The sequence below is a fragment of the Puntigrus tetrazona genome, unplaced genomic scaffold (assembly GCF_018831695.1).
Source record: "Puntigrus tetrazona isolate hp1 unplaced genomic scaffold, ASM1883169v1 S000000130, whole genome shotgun sequence".
NCBI classification, from domain to species: domain Eukaryota; kingdom Metazoa; phylum Chordata; class Actinopteri; order Cypriniformes; family Cyprinidae; genus Puntigrus; species Puntigrus tetrazona.
Window position 1 is genome coordinate 747,196 of NW_025047807.1, and position 21,245 is coordinate 768,440.

Below are 21,245 nucleotides of genomic sequence, written 5' to 3' on the forward strand. Positions count from 1 at the left end.
TTTGCTTCGAGAACGCAGCTGAACGCACATCATGTTTATACGAGTCGCTAGTGAAGCTAGATGAATGGCTACTTACCGGCTGACTCTCTTAATGTAACTGACAAGTTATGGGTTTAGAGAGTTCGTGTGGTTTTAAACAATTATAACCATACTGGGATACGATTACAACAGAGCCTGGAGTGAAATGAACACACTCGAGCGTTTCTTAAACTCAGCTGAAGTTCAAACTATACAGAGCTAATTCTAATATACCTAAAATAACAAAAACATTTGCCATAAAAGAATGAATGTTCGTTCAATGGAAAAACATATGTAAAATATTAGTACGTTGCTTCTTGAATGTTTCTCTACACTAAAAGTGTGTTCAGTTCTCAGAGACGCAATGCGCTGAAGGTTAATGCTCTTTCGCATAACTAGATATCGATAGGGTTAACAAAAAGAAATGGGAAAAAACACATTAGCTCAAGCAAACATGTCATTTTATCTTGCTTCTACAAGTCTGTGAGACTTGTGATTAAAGGACTCGTGCTAAGCACTTCACGTCACACGTGCGATGCTGTACCAGGTGCGCCACCGAGCAAGTTTACTACGTCAGGAAAAAAATACGGAGCTAGATATTTGCTGCAAACATCAAAACGTATTAGCCTGCAAACCTTGCGTCACAGTAAGCGTTCTAAAGCTCATAATATAATATTATGCAAAAAAAGTATTGAAAAATAAGCCTTTATCAGTTGATTATCTGCCTCTCTAATCATAATCTGTGTGAAAAGGATCAAAAGGTGTTGTTTTTTGTGTCGTTAGCGTTATTTCAGCTGGAAAATGTGCGTATAGGTTTATTGTTGAATGAAAATTATAGGGGCACTTTTTACCGATGAACCGGGTTGAAAGGAGTGTTCACTAAGGAAACACTATCTCTGAATATACAGAGTCTGTGCTATGAGGCGATTCCCAGGAGAGAGGAGAAAAATCAATTAAGACATTCACCGTAAATCCATTTAGCCTCTTAGAGGCGAGCTAGTGTGCTACGTGCTCAAATATCAGTTCAATTCAAAGCTATAAAGCAACCCCCTTTACTAGAGATACAGCATTTCAATACTATAACGAAGAGTTTTACACAAATAAAACGAAGCCATGTTTCTATGCTTCTTGACCTAATTTAACAGCATTTCCTGAAACTCCCCACACAGCTGAGGACTATAAAGACAACAGGACTGACAGCATTATCAAAGCAAAACAATGGCAGGAAGCTCCGTAGTACCCTGAACTAGTTTGGACGGTCCTCGCCACTCACTGGAAATAAAAACAACGTCCTCGCTCGGCCATCTCGCGCAGGGATGCGACTCCGGCCCTCTGCCTCGTGTTGCAATGCGGAATGATGAATTGCGCCGCTGTAGCGAGCAACCCAAGCGTTGGGAGCCGAGGGTCCGGAGGGACTCGGTGCTAGCACTCAGCCTGTGTGTGGGCCTCACTGTTTACACACAAACGCTGTAATCTCCGGGCAGATCAGGCAGCTAATTTGGTCACCCGTGTCACATTCCTGTGAAACAAACAGGCTGAGCAGGGCTCTCGTTAACCACGGGACCGCGTTCTGCCGCTTCACACCCGATGGACTCCCTCAGCATTTCTCATCTCTGAGCTGCTGATGGAGCAACAAGCTTTTCTTGGATTGTTTTAGTTCAGGGATGGTTATGTTGTCTTTTTGTCGGAGAGGAATCCACCGGGTGGGGGGGGGTTCGGTCAGGGGCGGCTTTGAAGAGCACAAGCGTGCTCTCTCTCGACTCAATTCACAGAACGCCGATGTGCAGTTGTGTGAGATGTAAATAACGGACAGCTTACCGATTCATCCAGAGCGAAGCGCAAGCAGCCGTGTTCATAAAGGACGAAGAATCGCCGCTGCCATTTCTGTGTTGAAAGCACAGATTAGTAACATCACTCACATTCACTCAAATACACTATCTACTGGTTAGCATACTTTTAAGTCTGCGTTAAATGAAAATTCACTCCAGTGTCTGAATGCATGTTTCTATTTTAATCAAGATGTCATAACTTGAACTTCTGGTCAAATGCTACACTTTTCTGATCATTTCATCTTTTTCCAAACATCTCCATCCATGTCCCACTCCGGATTTTCCCGATAAGCCATTTAACTTGGATGTGGAGAAAAAAAAATCTGTTGCAATTTCTGTTTCATTACAAATGTAATCAAATTATTTACTTATGCTAAGGTTAGTGTAAGGGGATACAATATAAAGTTTGTACAGTATAAAAACCACTGTCTTTACGGACTCTAAACGAACTGTATTTTTCTTTTTTTTACATTTTTGTACTTTAATACAAAGTTGACATTTTCGCAAGCGCTAAATAATTGTCCACTAATGAGAAATGTCTTCAATGACGCTGAAAAGTCAATAAATCAATAAATCATTGCCCTTATATTGTCCTAGTAAACCATATATGCAAATATGTTTGCACGTACCCTTAATGTATTAGGGTCTGACAGTGAACGCAAAAAAATATTCTAGAAATTTACTACAACCTAATTAAGCAAGAATAATTACAGTGACATTGAAGAACTCAATATTTATAAACAGCATATTATTAATAACAAATGTAGAGCCTACAATATACAAATTTTGAATGAACTCTAGTTTAAGTACGTATTAAGTGTACAGTTAGACTTGAGTGTTATCAATTCATCACATCAAAATAAAGCTCTAACACAAAGTTTTGGAGTGATTCATCAACAGAAGCAAATACAGTATCCAACGCCCCTGATTACACACCACATGAGTTTTATTTGTGCACTAATGCAAACAGACGCCAAACTTTTATACAAATAACATTACGCCCTCTTACCCGGGATCTCTGCATGGGATTGTCAAAGTCCGTCCCCTCTGGAGCCAAACACAGCCACCCGCCATAGATCGGCTTGGCCTGCGACAAAAATAAACATGTATTAGTAAATCAGTTCAACCACTGTAAAAAAAAAAAAAAAAATTAGTAAAAACAGATATTTTGAGGGACTGATATAACCACTTTCAAAGCGTTATCTACAGGTGCGAGCTCAGACGCAGCTGAGCAGGACTAGGCAAGTTAATATAGCTTCACTTTAAAGCAGATGTTTGCCTCAAAGCTTGAAAATCGCAGCGTTAAGCAGCTTCTTACTGAACGCAATGACCTCAAATTTATATTTTTTACCCAAGCATACAAAACAAGGACCAAGCAAGACTCTGATGTTGTAATATCCACCAGCCGAGTTTAAGCTAAATAATGACACTGTTGTCTTTTAGAGTTGCTTTACAAAAGAACCTGAACGTTCTTCATAGTTGAGGCTATAAGTATTTTCTTTTTATTAAACTGCTTTGACACAATCTACACAATCTTAAGTGACATAACTTGCCTTTCCTATGCGGTTCAGAACAATATTTTTTGTAATTCGTTCATGAATGAGTCTACCACCGCTGAATATCACATTTATTTTACTTTTGTGCGTTTGAATTAAATTAAAGATTTCATTTCCAAAAAAATCATATTGCATTCCAATTTTGATTAGGTTAAAAATAACTAACAGATACTGCTAACACACACGGAAAAAGCACGATGATAAAAAAATTATTTTATGAAAAGAAATCCTCAATTACTGGCACGATCATAAATACTGTACTAAAAATGTATAGAAAAAAAAAATCACAAATTTAATCGTAAAATTAAAACAACGATTAAAATACAAAATATAGCAAATGAAATGCATTACAAGCAACAAACAAAAAGTGCTTTCAGTATGTGAGAGTGCTTAAAGTTTGTCTTTAATGCTTCCATAGAAAGAGCAGATGGGTCACTGCCTCTTTTGCTGAGCGTTATTGCCGTTCGATCACGTCATCACGCACAGCGCCAGGTCTGATCGGCTGCATTCACACAAAGTGAGACATATTTTGACGGTTTTGTCCTATTGTTAAAACAAATCTGTTTTAACAAGAAATCACCGAGGAGAGGTTAGCCGTGCATCGATTTTTTCCCCTTCTCCCAGCCCTCCCCGTAAGTACCCATAAATACATCTTTAAAACAACAGAGGATACCTGGGGACCAAATTTAGCCGTTTTCCTCTCTGGAAGAGGTGGGGGGGTTGGAAGCAAAACAAAACACAGCTGTGACTCCAGCATGTGAGCAGCGGCACACCCCTGCGCTTTCCTTCCTCTCTCCAGCTTCACATCTAACCCTACGGCCGCATCGCGCTTAACTCCCAATTTCCTCCCAGGCTGAATCCTGAGGGCGGCCAGCTCCCAGCGGTCCACTTTATCCCTGCATCCCCTGGACGCACTCGCCCTGAACTTCTACCTCCCCCCCCGCCTAAACAAACCCAACGCCCACCCCGGGCCCAACCGCAGCTTCAGAAGTGGGAGCGACCTCTGGGAAACTCTGCTCCACTTTCCCAACATGCGCTTCCTTTCACAAGCCCCCGTCCCGCCCCGCTCACAGCAGACCTCCTTCTGCATGGGAATCGCACTGGGACGCTTCAAGCCGCTTGATGCAAGTTTCCATTTTTAACATGCGGGCCAGACCGAAGTAAAAGACAACCCTAGACGACGAGTATGAAGCAAAACGCAACGCATGCATGATTCCTGTTGCTCTCGCAATAAAAGGAACAGGCTATATTCTAGTATTCTCTGCATCAAGGTTCTGAAGAAGGCAACAGTCTTGCTTCCAAAATCAGAATTTGTTTTTTTACATTTGGTCCTGTAAAGCTATTAAAATCCAAATCCCATATAAGCTAATCTCTTTTAATAGACTCTATAGATGATTGCTTTCTCATTTAGCCCCTGCAACTTCAGTTGCAACGCAGTGTATCGAAAAAAAAAAACAAAACAGTAATACTAACGCAAGCCACCTTTACCTATATTTAAAGCTTCTGGAACTGGTTTAGGTTTTCTGAAAGGTAGGCTGAAATGTTTTATATACATACACACTGCTGTCCAATAGTTTTTAGACCTTGGCTCATCAAGGCTATATCTGATCAAAAATACAGGAAAAAAAACCCAGTAATCTTGTAAAATATACATTTTAAAGTGTTTTTTTTTTTATATTTTTTATACAGTAAAAGTTATCTCTGTTATGCAAAGATTAACTTTCATTAACCATCCAGTGCTCAGTGTCACACACATATACACGCAAATTAAAATGTGAAAATCTAACGTTGGAGGCCTGCAGAAAATGAGGTTGTTTTTTTTTTTTTTTTTTAAGAGGAAACACATTTCCAATCTGTTTCCACAGAGTCAATTCCACTGAGCTCTCACTGCCTTCCAGTCAAGAGCATTCTTCAAGGAATGAGTCTGTGAAGATTACAGTATTTTGAAAGCCTTTTACCCCCGGGTAAGTAAATGACTATGTGCTGCCAACATTTCCTCAAAGGAACCGTTTGACTCAAACATCCAACATGTACTGTAACATTCAACTTCCTCTGTAAATTACACAGAGGCACAGATTAGGTAACTCAATTGTGTACATACATTTTCAACATATTCATTTCATTGATTCACAATCAACTTTCTAGCTACTAAAATTAAGGTTTTTACGAAACAGGAACTTAAAAATGATGCATTTTTCGTTCTTTTTGTTTACTTTCGCATGGCAACATTTTAAAGTGCATCAACGTATGTTCGCGCAAGTCACATGGGAGCAAATCTGTCCTCTTATTGGTCAAAGCTGCACCCGTTTAAGTTCCTCATAGCATCGTCCATCAAGACGGATTGACAAACGAGCCCGGTTCACTGAGTTGGATCGCTTTTTCACCGAAACCGAACTCGCCCCACAGTTAGTTTTCAACCGGACCAAAATCATCTCATTCCAGAAGATCCCGGACTGATTTTTTGTTCCATTCTGATGCAGATCCAAGCATAACTGCTGTGGTCGCACATGCCAAAACAAACCAATCCGAGGGAGGAAATGTGCCAGCCTCAGAAAGAGGCAAAGCTATGAAGGTAAACTACATTTGACAGTTATTTACTAATCACCAAAATAAAACATTTCAAAAACGCTCGAGGCATTCTCGGCAAAATGAAGGCAAAGAATTGGGAGCGAAATATTCTGCTTTGCCAGGAAACAGAAAAGATGATGCAGGAACATTTGATCTGCATAAAAATGGCACAGCTTTGGAGTTTCTATATGAATAAAAGCCTAAATTAAACCAGGACTTGGAAACATTTCTTTTATGAACTTTGAGCGTCAATGCTTTGAGGCAATGAGCTTTGAAACCTTAAACGCATCGGCTAAACTTTTTTGTACTAAAATTGGAGAATGCACTTGGTCTAACTATATGATCCAAGTCTAACAGGAACATTTGATAATAGTGTTGTCAAAACAGAAATAAAGAAACCATAAACTAAATGTCTGAAGGCGACTGTTACACAATACCAGAGCCCAAAAGGGTTTGATTTAGTAATGAATATTGGGTCATCTTAACGGGATTAGTAAGTGATGTAATCTAGAACAATGACTCATGAATCTGGCACAGAACGGGTTAACCACTGGTAATCTCGCTCAAACCACAACACACACATGCTGGAGGATGCTGACATCGCTCGACGGCTCTGAAGAGTATGGGATCAATTATAAAAAAAAAAAAAAAAAAAACACACAACAGGCCCTTATGGTCTGAAACTTTTCCTCTCATTCATTCTCTTTCAAGAGCTCCTACGGAAATATGGTCACAGTTTGTGTTTTCATGCAATCAACCGAAGCTTTCTTTTTCTGAATAAGATAATTAGAGGGGGGAAGATACGCTGGATTTTAAAGAAATGGACTCAACGCGAGCTCAAGTGACACACAACCAGAATCGCATGGAGAAAGACAACATCTCAAAGAGCGAAGTTATAACGGTACCTGTAATCCTGACAAGGTTTGGAAAAGCTCTGGGGTGCATTTCTCAAAAAACAACTATGGTCGCAAGGTCCACCATTTTCGAAAGAGTTCAACGCAACTAATGATCACATTTAGCTAACTACGCTTTTGGAAAATGCACCCCTGGGGCTGACAACCCTCCTCTTATTTATTATTAAATTATCTTACATCTTAGTAATATGGAAAATTGTACATACAGCCAATGTACATTACAGCAGCCAATGTAATGTTAAAGTGAGCTGAATACTGACTTTTAAATGTCAAAATATGATTGAAACCATTTTAAACATTTATCAACATTGTTTTAACACTGCAACAACATTTAGAGCCCAATGGTCATTCGAGCATAACAAAATACTTCATGAATAAATTCGATATAAAAACAATGTTCGCGCAAATTAAAAAAAAAAATATTTCAACTGCGATTCAATATCGATTAATGAAGTAAAGGCTGATTTGAAGAATATATATATATATATATTTTTTTTTTTTTACATTTATTTTTCCCAAAACACACATTTCATTAAACTATTTAACTGCCATACTTCCACTTTTTTTTTTTAAAGAACGATTCTGTTCAGGAAAAAACGCATCTGAAACAGCAGCGACATAATTTTTCACCAATCAGAAATCAAGAGTAGATCTTTGCCGACTGCTGATTGGTCAGTATAGCGTTCCAATCGTTCCAAGCACTTTAACTGAAAACACAAATACAGTGAATACAGTGAATACATCATAGCTGTTAAGAATCATAAAAAAAGCACCATCTGCATGCGCAACTAAAACACTAAAAAGCGTCGTAAAAACCCTATCATAACAGCAGTTTAAAGTTAACAGGACAAACCCTTTCTAAACAAAATGAGCCTAAAAGGCTGATTAGCGCTCACAGCAAACCGATCGATAAAGCGCTGGCAGCTAATGGAAATCAATCGCCAGCTTCACTGTCCTACAATCACTACAGAGCAAACGTTTTTTTCGTACAAGCCATTTCGCTCTCAGCCGTTCACGAAGCGCTATACCCTCAGCTGACTGGAAACGTACCTGGTTGAGATCCTGGTCCGTCAGCAGATGCAGCTCTCGAGGCTTGAAGCAGTTTTGACATTTGCTCTTGTTGAAAATGTTCGCTTGAAATTTCCTACACGTGTTTTCCTTCGCACTAGACATCGTATTCCTCTATTCGCGTCTCAGATCCCAGCAACGAAAAGTAAGGCGATAATCCCGACGCTCTTTCATTCGATTCTCGACGCGGTCGCCGCGCGAAACATGACCGGTAACGGCGGCTTTGCTCCTCGAATCTCTCCCCCTGCGGCCAAACCGGTCAGAATGCGAGCGGTTTATATAAGCGGATCTCTAGTTAACAGGCCTGCTCGGTGTTTTGGCTGATGTGCTTGAGTTCACGGCCTGCCCTCACAAAGCGACTCTCTAATCTCATTTCTGCGCGAATCAATGCTGGAATTGTGCAAGCGGTAAACAAAGCGATTTTTTTCGCGTGCTCCTCCGGTCAGACGAAGCTGGGCCTTCTAGGAAGCGACGGGAGGGAGAAAAAAAAACAACCGCTGGTGAGGTATCCCGGTTTTCAATCCCAATGGCAAATTCTCGAGCTCGAAGTTTTCACGCACTTCGCTGCTAGCGTCAGTTAGCTCGCTAACGAAGCCTCTCCCCCTGCTCGTTCAGCGGAGCCTTTAAAATCCCGGTGTTCGGCGAACCTGACATGTTATCCTTCGCCGGTACCGTGCATGTCTTCGCTCGAACCTCGCGGCTCCGTGAGCTTCGATGAACGCGTCGCGTCGGAGCTTTTCCAGGCTAGCGAGGGGCCGCTTCTCTCCCCTCAGTCGCGCTCGAGCTTTCCCAATGGAGGGAGGTCGCGAGCTCGCAGATTTGCTGCTGGAATTTCATTTTCTCTCGCGAGAGTTCGGAGCACGAGAGCACGAGAGCAGGACGGTCCCGGAGCGAAGATAGACATCCACCCTGTGGACACCGTAGTGAACAAGTCGGTGCAAAAGGAGTAGCCCATAAATTAAGAATGGCATCTGGGGTAATAAATAAATTAATAAATAACAATGCAGTTGTCAAATAATGCGAATAAAAATGTATACATTTCTCAACGATTTCATGTTATTTCTTATATGTATACTAAGAAACAAAACTTATTCCACAAGAATATCTTTTGTAGTTGCAATCACGCATAAAAAAATCATCTATATAACATACTAATATTTGAAACGGTGTTGCTTATTTTATGGGACATTGCTTGTTACAATAGGTTTTTTTTTCTTTCATTAACTGAATATATAATAGAGTCTTTCAAGAACTGAGTAAAGGGAATATTTTTTAAACAATTTAGTTTCACGTGATTTTATCTGCTGAATTGAAGTGTTTTGTGTTATTTTTCAGAATAATAGCATTAATGAGGGTGTATTTTAAGAACATTTTACATGCACTGTCAATACAAAAAAGTGTGAAAAAATTAAAAAAATATATATCAATAAATTAAAATTTTAAAAGCTACAAATATGATCAATTTTAACAACATTTATCAATAAAATAACATTTAAAAAAATTGATTTATAAAAATGGTGCATTGTACCAATATTTTACATATGCACTATCAACACAGTGCCTCGTGCATAACTTCATGCAACTAAATGTATCATTATATTCAATGCAATACAGAAAGAACCTCAAGGTACCCTTGAATGCCTCTCTGCATGCCTGAGATGGTATTCACAACATGCATGAGCTATTAAAAGAGTTCCCTGGCTGCCACTGGCTCCGAATGAACAAGGGAGGACGGCAGGCTTCAGTCTCCGTCCCTGACCGGACCACAGCACCTTTCCACCGAAGGCTGGCTTAACTCTTTACGCACAAAGTAAGTACACTGAAAATAAAACAGATTACGGTCGCCCGCATGTAGGTTAGTGTGTGTGTGTGTGTGTGTGTGTCGTTGACTGGCGCTGTCTCTCTGGGAATCCATTCTGGGACGCTGTTGCTTGTGTCGGTCTTGGAAATGATTTGTTAAAAAGCAACAAAATGGTTGTTGGTTAAATCACCGAATGCAACCTATTCTCTTCACGTACGTCCAAATAAGGTGGCGAGAGCTCGGTTATTTATAGCTCTTGTCCTCAGCCACACTTTTATGGAGCTAGTGACACGCGTCGCTGGATACGGCTGAGCAGCATTCGTTAAATAAATAGTTCACGCGCAAACAAACACCCTGAAAACGCGCTCACTCCCCCTAAGGCCTTCCGTGCGGGTGAGCTTGCTTCTTGGAGATTTGGAGAAGTGAATGGGTGCCGTCGCAATGAGAGTCCCAACTGCTGATAAAAACATCACAGCAATCCTCAAATTCAATTAAGGTTGAAGAAATGCACGCCTGTGAAAACCAAACCCACCATTAAGACTTATAACTATAATTTAGCTTTCTTCCAGGTGTTTGGGGTGAATTGTTCATTCAAATATTGACTAGTAAAGCAATGGTACTGTGGCATCTGTAACAGGAAGTGTCCTATAGTGTCCTCCTGAGATGAAGCCTTTTTTTCTTGGTTTTCAGAAGATGGGTGTCCCATCGGTTATGGTGCTGCCGCTGCTCATCGTGGTATTTGCCGGAGTTTACTACGTTTACAACGAGGTCATGCGCTTCATGTCCAAGTCCATGGTGAGGAACAAAGTTGTGGTGATCACAGACGCCGTGTCGGGGATGGGAAACGGTAATGCTTCGTTAATTCATACTTCACCACAAAATTAAACGAAGCCAGTATAAACATTGGCCTTTTTTTTTCTTAGAGCGAAGAACATTTTAATAATCTTTTGTTATCCAGAGGAAACAGTTACATTGATGTTGGAGGTCCTGGGACCGTATAAATTCATGATGAGTGTTTCATGATGGTTCAGCCATAAAATTAATGAATCAGTTTATGTACAATAGTTTATTGTCAAAAAAGTACACTTTTAGTGTAGTACCAATAAGTCAAATTCTGTTATTCAAAAAAATATTAATCAAAATATTAACTACTATCAAAGATCAGTTTTTCTCTGCATAAAATATTCTTTCTTTGAACACTAAATATATATATATATATATATATATATATATATATATATATATATATATATATATATATATTATTTTTTTTTATATTCTTCAATCTGTTTATACATACACACACACACACACACACACACACACACACACATATATATATATATATATATATATATATATATATATATATATATATATATATATAGTTTTCACTGGACAATAACACCAACAAAAAAATTTTGTCCAATGACAGAACCAAGCTTCATAAATTTTCACTTTACATGACGTTTATTTTTCTCACCACAGTGTTTCTAGTAAAAACTCATTTTAAAACATTTTTCAGAAAAACAAATTGATATCTAATGAATATTTGTATTACACTGTATTAGCGTTAAACTAAGATTGGTTTGCATTGCATGTACACTTTCGAAAATAACGTTACTCCAGAAGGTTCTTCCCAGTGACGTCATGCGGTAGAACCATTTTTGGTTCCACTGAGAACCATTCAGTCAAAGATTCTTTAAAGAGCCACACGTTTCTTACCTTTTTATAATCAGAAGAACCTTTTTTCACCACAAAGAACTTTTTGTGAAACAGAAAGGTTTGTATCGAACCATTTAGACAGAAAGGTTCTTCTACGGCCTGGTGGTTTTTAAGAAGGCATCCTCTGATCCTGTGTTTGTCAGAATGTGCCAGACTGTTTCACGAGGGCGGTGCCAGGCTGGTTTTGTGCGGGCCGAGCTGGGATAAGCTCGAATCTCTGTATGATTCTCTCTGCGGCGGATCAGACCCCAGTAAAGTGAGTATTAAAGCACATTAGACCCAAAGTAAGACATCAGCAAGCACGTCTCGTGTTCATTCTGGTCACTCGTTTTTAACCGTTCGGGCTGTATCTCTGTCAGCGTCTCTTCCTCTGTCATGAACAATGGCAGGATTTCCTCCTGACCGCCGAACGTCCACGGCTGTCTTAAAATACTGCTCCTCTGCTGTTTCAAACACGTTGACTTCATCTATTCTGTGATGATCAGGATGCCTTGAGAACTGTATCAAATTACGGCTGTGATCGGTACTAATATAACCGATGAACATCACGGAGCAGAACATCATTTTCTCCAAGGAATAACTTTAAAGCAAAACAAAGTTACCTCAGAGACAATGATATATACCCATACTGTTTTAAATGCAATTTTACTTTTAAAGACGTAAACTGACGCATTTATTTAAAAAAACATTTTTTTTTTTTTCCCCAGTAAACATATCTAAAAATAATGCACTTTTCTGCTCACCAGTGCTACATGTAATTAATTCAAGCAGTAATATTGTATGTTATTAGTAATAAGCGTAAAACTCAATAGCTATTCTATTAAAAAATAAATAAATAAATTTAAAAAAAAAAAAAAAAAAAAAAAAATATATATATATATATATATATATATATATATATTTTTTTTTTTATAATATAGCTATAGAGTTTTACGCTTATTGCTAATAACATACAATAATACTACTGCTTGAATTAATAATAAATATATATAAATATAAATATAATATATATATATATATATATATATATATATATATATATATATATATATATATATATATATATATATATATATATATATATATAAATAAAAAAATATAAATAAAAATATAAATATATATATATTGCTGCCAAGATCATTCTAGATGGATGTTCAAGCATTAATGTGGCATCTGGTTTCCTACTCTCTATACTTCCTGTTTCAGACTTTCACACCCAAGCTGGTGCTGCTGGACTTCAGTGATATGGAGAACATTTCGGATGTGATCACAGAGATTGGAGAGTGTTACGGCTGTGTGGATGTGCTGATATGCAACAGCAGCATGAAGGTCAAAGCACCGGTGCAGAATCTCTCTCTAGAGATGGACAAAACCGTCATGGACGTCAACTACTTCGGCCCCACAACGCTGGCCAAAGGTACACACGGCCGCAGAAACACAACGGGGAACACGCCGAGGGTTTACTGGCAGAAAGAATGTTAAAGCGGCGCTTGTTATCGTTGCAGGCGTTCTTCCGTTAATGATCACGAGACGGACGGGTCAGTATGTCCTGGTCAACAGCATCCAAGGGAAACTGGCTCTACCTTTCCGAACATGCTGTAAGAGCCTCTTTCATCACTTTTCTCAGCAACGGGTGCTCTGCAGTGAATGGGTGCCGCTGAGAAAACATCAATAATAATCCACACCGCTCCAGTCTGTCAGGGCTAGTTCACCCTGAAATTAAAATCTCCTACCCTCGTGTCGTTCCAAAACCGAAAGACCTTCGTTCGGAACACAAATGATGAAATCTGAGAGTTACGTCTTCTGCCATTTTAGAGAGACTCACAATGCATACGCATGCTTTCCCCTAGGACTAAACAACGTTCGTTACATTCGCTTGCACGCGTTCCCCTCGAACGCAAACGAGGCTGATTGCATCAAATACGTTTAAGCGTGCGCAAGCGGTGTGATGCTCTCTAACATGATAGACTGGTTGAGTAAACTATGTTAGAGTAAGCTGAAGTTGAGTCTCTGATGCATCTTACCGATGTATTTACTATGTTTCTTGACCTGCATCATTTCAGTTGTGCTGCTGCCTACGGAGGGTCACACAGCTCTCAGATTAAATCAGAAATATCTTAATTTGTGTTCAGAAGATGAACGAAGGTCCTACGGGTTTGGAGAGACATGAGGGTGATTTATTTAATGACAGAATTTCCATTTCGGGGGGAAAAACTAACCCTTTAATGTCTTGTGAAACCATTCTTGAGTCCATAGTCTATAATAAAAGGCTGTCTGGACTGAATCAGGGGAGAAATCTGCACCGATCAAGCGCTGTTTACAAACCAAAACAGCTCTGAACAAACACACGTGAGAGACTTTTTCACTGGAGGAAGCGTCGTTATAAATCAAAAAATGAAGTTAGGTTTGAAATGAAAAACATCTTTGTTTCTTACAAATATTCAGCACTCAAGACGTTGGACTGGTGTGGATTATTGTGATGTTATCGCGATCTCACTCTGACGGCACCCATTCAAACGAAATGCTAAATATGCAGGTAAGGTATCAATTGATGGAAAATGCGCTACGCATCCAAACTATTTTGCACCTGATGTGTTTTCAGACGCGGCGTCCAAGCACGCAGTCCAGGCGTTCTTTGACTGTCTGAGAGCAGAGGTGGAGGAGTACGGGATCTCCGTCAGCACCATCAGCCACACCTTCATTAACGCGGTCGCAGAGAACGGCGCTCCCTCCCAAACGCCACCCCCCAACCCCCTCTGGGCCTGTGAGTAACCCGACCGGCACTGAGTCACAGCAACGCTCAATTATCCAAAGTATCAGTCTAGCTACTCGCTCATTTTGTGCAGTAAACATTATGACATACACCCTCAGACACATCTGGTTCCTGACGTCCGCGCTGCGCTAATTGCATCACACACCTTCTGTTTGCTAGTCTCTTGTCCGTGTCACACCTTTGCTCCTGTGCAGGCAATTATAGTGTAGCAGGATTGTGTAGGTGTAGGCTTGGTTTGACAGAAGTTTGATTTATATATGAAATACATAAATATATCATATTACATATTTATTTATTTTTTTCATTGAGCATAAAATACAACTAAAAATACACCTAAAACAATAAAACATGATAGCATAATAAAAAAAAACATGTTTTTTGCACACACACACACACACATAATTTATAACTTTTTCATATATATATACATCTCAAAAGTAACTAAAAATAACACAATTAAACATGATAGCATAATAAAAAAACAATTTTTACACACACACACACAATTTATAATTTATTCATAATAAATAAAAAAAAAAAAAAAAAAAAAAAAAATATATATATATATATATATATATATATATATATATATATATATATATATATATAATTAATTTTCATATTAAAATTTTTGTTTGTTTTTATATTTTGGCACTTTTTCACTAATGAACAGCCTGGAAAACCATAAACTAAAATAATCTTTAAAAAAATGATTTTATTATAATTATATTTGATGAATTTCTCATAGGTACGGATTAAAACACCGTTCAATTAATTAATGTAAAAGCAGCTGGTAGCAATGAACCCAGCAGCACTGTCTTTTTACGTCTATAAGAGTATCATATTGTCGTGTCAGCAGCTGATACAACAGCCTCATTAGAAGGCGATGAATAGCAAGGGCTGCTCTTCGGGGGTTTTGGAGCAGGTCCGCTGACTCCGGCCTCGTTCCAGACATCTCCGGCAAGCTGAACACTCACGGCGTGACTCCCAGCAGCCTGGCCCAGGAGATCGTGAGGACGGTGAACCGGCAGAATCGAGAGGTCCTCATGGCCCACCCCGTGCCGTGGGTCGCCCTCTACGTCCGCTCGCTGCTGCCCAGCTTCTTCTTCGCTGTGGTGGCCGCCGGCGTGAAGGACGGAGCCACGGCAGAGCAGCTCAAATAGAGAGAGACGCCGGGCCTTCATCAGCTTTCGGACGCGACTGGATCGAGGCGAGACATTAAACAATAGATATCAGATACGCTCTCAGAAATAAAGGTACAAAAGCTGTCAGTGGGGCGGGATCTTTTCAAAAGGTAGGCTTTTGTACCTATTAGGTTCACATACCTACACTTTAAGTACTAGTAGCACCTTTAAGGTACCAAAATGGATCCTTTAGGTACAAACATGTCTTTTTTTTGAAAAGGTACTGCCCCAGTGATAGATTTTGTACCTTTTTTTTTCGAGAGCGTACCTCCCTGGTTGAAGAGTTTGCAAAAACAGATAACCGTTTTAAAAAAGTTTTTTTTATGTTACCACGCTTTCATTTTGTCAGTTAGCTGTATTTTTTGGTTATTTTCTACTTGATCAAAATAATCCAACTGCAGTTTGATTGAGAATAAGTGGAACGCACAATAAAAAAAAAAAAAAGAAGCAAAATCAACATGATTTTTGAAAATCGTGAAAAAATGAGTTTTTGCAAATGAACTTGTTTTCCAATAAAAGCTTTCTGGAGCGGTGTGTTTTAAATGTGCATGCATTTCCAGAACAGAAATCAGAAACTTGTTGTATTATTGTTTTTGCTTTGTTTTTTTCAGAGAGGATTTTGGATTTCTCTTTTATCACTCCTTGCACGAGAAGATACTGCCAGCGGACAGAAGACAAAGACATTTTCACCATGTTTATGAGCTTAAAGTGTTGCATAAAACGGCGTGAATGACGCATGAACTTCCTTCAGCCTCAGTACAAGCCTTCAGAACACAGACAGGAACAAGAGAGAGGAAGAAGAAAAGAAAGTTTCGAGATATGCAGATGCAAACACAGAAGACTTCGATAAAATAAACACTTACATGTGGATGTGGGACGTTTTATTTCCTTTAATCTGAAAGCAGAAAAGGCTGAAATCTCAAAAATGTAAGAGTGGGGTGGGAGGGGCTTAAGATTAGCTCATATATATTTTGTATATTTCTATTCTTCAACACATCAAGTACTAGAGCTCATATAAAGCAGCTTTGATGTGACACTATCAGCATCTAGTGATGAAAGAGCAGCACTTTTGCACCTGAAGATGGCAGTAAACACAAGCCAAACACACACACACACACACACACACAGTGTCAGGCTTTCATGAAGCATATGAATAACACATTTAATGCACGTCTGTTATATAATTAAACTAGTGTTTTTTTACGCTGTTGTCACACGTGAGGGACGTCATACATAAAAAATAGCTAAGTTATCGAATTATGATACAATATATATATTATTTTTTGCTGTCTCGCGTGTTTCCAATTGATTTACTGTTTAATTTAGGTATGATAGTCTATTAAATACTCCTATGGGGCATGTTGTCACGAAAGGTCAGCTCGGGTACAATGAATTATTACTTAATTTTAACATTAATATTTCTATTTTTATTCCGTAATATTATTAGTGATAACATCGAGAGTGAACATGCTATTCGTATATGACATACGCAATTTGGAAAAGACGTAAAATTTAAAAATAAATATTTAAAATAATAGGAGTAAAAAATGTGAATGTGGTTCTTTAAAACTTTAAGGAGTCTTTAAATAATGATGCAATGAAGACAAGAAAACTTTTAAAATTACAAATAAACATTTAAATAAAGTTATTAAAACACAGCAAAAAACAACAACAAATTAATTAAATTTGATCAGTTTTTTAATGTGCAATTTTTATTATTTAATAAACAATTATTATTAATTAACAAACCATTAACTATGAGTTTTGCGTCAATATACTCTTCATTTGCATCTTATTTATAGTCAGTATAGGTTTATCTATTAGGAGGGACTGACCATGGAGGAATGTAAAGCAGAATATGTGATAAGTACTAATAAACAGCCAATATTTTAATAACGTGCGTGCTAATACCCAACTAGCATACAGTGAGAATAAATCCTCCTGTGCTATAATGTTCCCAAAAGAGCTTGTGACTGATGCTCTTAAACGTTCCCTAAACGTTCAGAAACGTGATAAAACATCCAGTTAGAGGAACCTCCAACTAAAATGCTTCAGAAAAAAAGTGCTTGGTCTAACTTTAAAGCGTCGTTCAGAACCAGGCCTTCGTTCCGAATGAAGTCAGCTTTCTGTCCCTCAGTAGACAGCAACACCGCGTTCAAGCCCTAAGTAGCGAGCACACTCGTTTTATGAAGCTGTGAGGACACTCGTACTCCTCTTCCGTGATTTCATCGCGCTCTGTGTCCCGAAGACGAACGGAGGAGGTCTTCCGAACGGCGTAAGGGCGAATGAGTCTATGTTTGGGGTACGAGGTGTGACAACTTGCCCCCCTGCGAACGGCTCCGGGTAACGACGAGCTCATTAAAGCGTAATCCTGCGGCCCTCACGAGCGCCGATCCTAATGAACACGGTCTGCTGTGTTGTTATGTTAATGCCGGCGCGAGAAGGGTCCTTGACACGGAGTTAAAGTCCAGCTGGCCTCCGCGAGCCTTCATCCGACGGGTCACTCGCCCCGCGGGGATCTGACCCTGCTTTCAGACTGACAGCTGAATAAATCATCATGTTAATTCATTCGCGTCTGAAAAGTGACAAAAATGCATTAGTGGCACTTATGCGTTGCAGTGATCATAAGCGTAATGCACGCGTCCGAGGCAGACTACACGAATGCATTCGTCTCCCCTCTTTAAAAAACTAAATAGTTCCAGACAAACACTTTTTAAACATGGAAATAAGCATTAATATAGTTGCACTTATATGTGCATGGCGTGGCAACAGTACAATATCATTCAAAGTCAGGGATTCCAGGATCCGAACAGCTATTTATTAGTTATTGCTAATTGCATTTCGACGGACAACGCTTGGTTTTACTTCGCATTTGGAGAAATGCTGCTCATCGTTACGGTTTGTGTTAATTCGCGCATTTTTAAAATGAAACCGTAATGTTTTGTTCATTCGTCGAAGTGCGCTTTGCAAAGCTGTGGCGTTTGGTAGCGACAAAGAAAATCACGACCTTTGGTCTTTTATCGTTTAATGAAATGAAAATGAAATTAAAACGCCTAGGTAAAAACACTATCAAAAACAAATAATAAATAAATAACAACTAAAGTAAAATAAAAATAAATTAATTTATATATATATATATATATATATATATATAATTAAATTTATTATATATATATATATAATAAATTAAATTTATTATATATATATATATATATATATATATATATATATATATATATATATATATATATATATATACATACATATATATATATAAAAAAATATATATATATATATATATATATATATATATATATATATATATATATATATATATATATATATATATATATATATATATATATATATATATATATATATATATATATATATATATATAAATAAAAACATAAAAAAATCAATTTGAAGCCATTTTTTGGGTGAAAATCAACACTATAATTGCTTTTTTTAAAGTAGAAATTTCTGAACAATATCTTAGGATGTCCCACGGCGGCTTTTTAAATGTTTTATTCAACAGCTTCGCGCCGAAAAACATTCTGTTGCAACACAGACCATCAATATTTTCGAGCGCTACGCGACATAAAGCGCCCGACGCGCACAGCTCAATATAAAAAGACAACGCTTTTTCACGGCGCGTGTCACACCGCTGATTTGGTAAATGGCCCGCTAAAAAAACCGCTGAGTGGACGCTCGTGAGGCCGAGACGACGCGAGGAAGGGGGAGGCGCGCGTACGAAGAGAGGAGCCTCGCTTATTAATATTTAAAGGCTACGTTTATTGACAGCGTGTTGATTTATGGGCGATGTGACAGCTCTCTAATGAATCCGGCCAATTCCGGCTCTTTAAATCAAGCGCAGCCTCTGATTGCACACCTGCCTCACGCGCCGAGTTAAAACAGGCCGCGCTTCTCTCGCGCGCGCTCCGCGGCTGGATGGATGCGCTCGTGCTTTTTCATTACCGCGCGCGCGGGACCAGAGCTCCTCGGCATCGTTCGTCTCGTTTGACGGATGGAAACAAACACGTCCCACCGGATGCTTTATCCCAGATTAGACTTTAATCTTGAGGATGGAGTTTGAATTAATCTTTTATTAAACTCTTACTTCGTAGGATATAGGCTACTTGGCTTTCATTTTTCATTTCCGAGGAAAGTCGCCGCCGGGCCGAATGAAAGACCTTAAGGAGTCAGTCTTTGATTTTATTTAGCGCAAATGAAAGGCTTTGCACGAATCCGTCCTTCTGTTGGAAGAGCCGCATGCGACAGCAGATGCTATAAATTAAGTCTTTGTTGCTCGTGCGGTTGTCATTAGACTTGTATTAATGACGATCCGCTAATTAGTGGCATTAATTACACTAATGGGCGGACATTATGACACACGTGGCAGAGAGGGGAAGGGAATCTGCATTTCGGCAGTGAGTGAGAATTTAAAACTTGACGATCTTGACAAATCTTACTGCTTTTGCGCCGAAATCACAAATTATTCACAATTTAAGGCGAATGAATGTGGAATAAATCAGTGAAAAAATATCAAACATAAATTACATGCAAATAAAAAAATAATTTAAATTTAAATAGATTAAAATAAACAAATAAATGTAAAATAATAAATAAATATTTTATGATACGTAAATGTTAAATAAAAACAAATATGCATTGTAAAATTGTAAACAAATTATTTAAATGAAACGGTCCAAAACAATTCAAAAAAAAATTAATGAATGAATTAATCATTTTAGATACTTAAATAATAATAAGTAAATAAATAGAAAATGTATAAAAAGTAAAAATTTTATAAATATTAAAAATGCCATTTATATTAATTAATTCAAAATAAATACATTTCAATAAAATTAACTATAAAAGAGTTAAACCATGTAACTATCGGAATATATATGAATTATTATATATATGAATAATATTTAAGGAATTGCTCAAAGAAGTCACAGAAAAATATAATTAAAAATATTAAATATTTATATGAAATAAAACCCTTATAGATATTAAAAATATTAAATTATTAACCCTCTAATTTAAGATAAACCTCCATGCTGTTTGTAACTTTATGATTAAAGACACAGTTTTCTCTTATTTATATATATATATTTTTCTACGTTTTTGCTGTCACACCATAAGACACAGTCCAATTATTATTTGTAAACTACCCATTATCATTTCATTTTTTAAAAGAAATCGGTATATCGGACAGGACAGCACTCATTGATTTAGTCTCTGATCAGTGTTGACACGTATTGAATGACAGCAAGAAAAACCAACACACACAATCTGTGACCAAATGAATGAAGCGCAGGCAATTCATAACTCATGTATGCATCCAAAACAATTGCAATTTGTTGGCACAGCCCTGCTCTGTGGCCCGTTTATCCAAAAACGCTCATAACATCGCATTTCATCGTCTGTCCCTTAACAGGGCGCCTTTTAAGAGTACTTTTGGGATGCGTGTTCATGAGGCACGTGCACAAACAGACGCTATCTGGAGCCGTTTGAGACGTCGGCCTCAGGATTTTCTCTGCAAATCCCATGATAGTATGATAAAAAGAGATTTGCTTTTGTGTTTCGCTCCATTAATCCAACACAGCGCTGAATCCGATTGTGATTATGACAGGTCAAGAGAGGATGCTGTAGAAAGGAAGGGATTGTTGTTTCATGCTGTTTGTCAGCGGCTGCCAAGAGAATGATACCAGATTAAAAACACAAGCCAGTGTTTGACGTTCGTCACATTTCATTGTGCTTTTTTAAAGGGACGGTTCGACAAAAACGAGCATTCCGGCAT

At 38.2% G+C, this 21,245-nt stretch overlaps 2 protein-coding genes across 4 annotated transcripts in view; one reads left to right on the forward strand and one right to left on the reverse strand.

Moving 5' to 3' along the window:
* Positions 1-8,778, reverse strand: part of LOC122332620 (myosin phosphatase Rho interacting protein) — a 40,839-nt gene extending 32,061 nt beyond the window's left edge. Inside the window, exons 1-3 of one of the 3 annotated variants that reach the window (XM_043229965.1) lie at positions 7,936-8,778; positions 2,857-2,934; positions 1,837-1,902 (exon numbers count right to left, since the gene is read on the reverse strand). In XM_043229965.1, coding sequence (XP_043085900.1) covers positions 1,837-1,902; positions 2,857-2,934; positions 7,936-8,058 — 267 coding nt within the window. In that variant the 5' untranslated portion in view covers positions 8,059-8,778. The remainder of the gene's footprint in view (positions 1-1,836; positions 1,903-2,856; positions 2,935-7,935) is intronic. The other 2 variants (XM_043229967.1, XM_043229966.1) reach the window with 2 other exon arrangements.
* Positions 8,779-9,622: 844 nt separating this feature from the next.
* dhrs7cb (dehydrogenase/reductase (SDR family) member 7Cb) lies at positions 9,623-16,306 on the forward strand. Its single transcript, XM_043229963.1, has 8 exons — positions 9,623-9,763; positions 10,445-10,601; positions 11,623-11,735; positions 12,686-12,896; positions 12,985-13,077; positions 14,082-14,243; positions 15,204-15,462; positions 16,048-16,306. Exons 2-7 carry the CDS (start codon positions 10,448-10,450, stop codon positions 15,413-15,415), a joined length of 945 nt encoding a protein of 314 aa, XP_043085898.1. The 5' UTR covers positions 9,623-9,763; positions 10,445-10,447; the 3' UTR covers positions 15,416-15,462; positions 16,048-16,306.
* The last annotated feature ends 4,939 nt before the right edge of the window (positions 16,307-21,245 follow it).

Coding starts and splice junctions, on each gene's coding strand:
- dhrs7cb (XM_043229963.1), top strand. CDS start 10,448: ATGGGTGTCCCATCGGTTATGGTGCTGCCGCTGCTCATCGTGGTATTT. Junction 11,736..12,685: donor GCGGATCAGACCCCAGTAAA/GTGAGTATTAAA, acceptor TTCCTGTTTCAG/ACTTTCACACCCAAGCTGGT. Junction 12,897..12,984: donor CCCCACAACGCTGGCCAAAG/GTACACACGGCC, acceptor TTATCGTTGCAG/GCGTTCTTCCGTTAATGATC.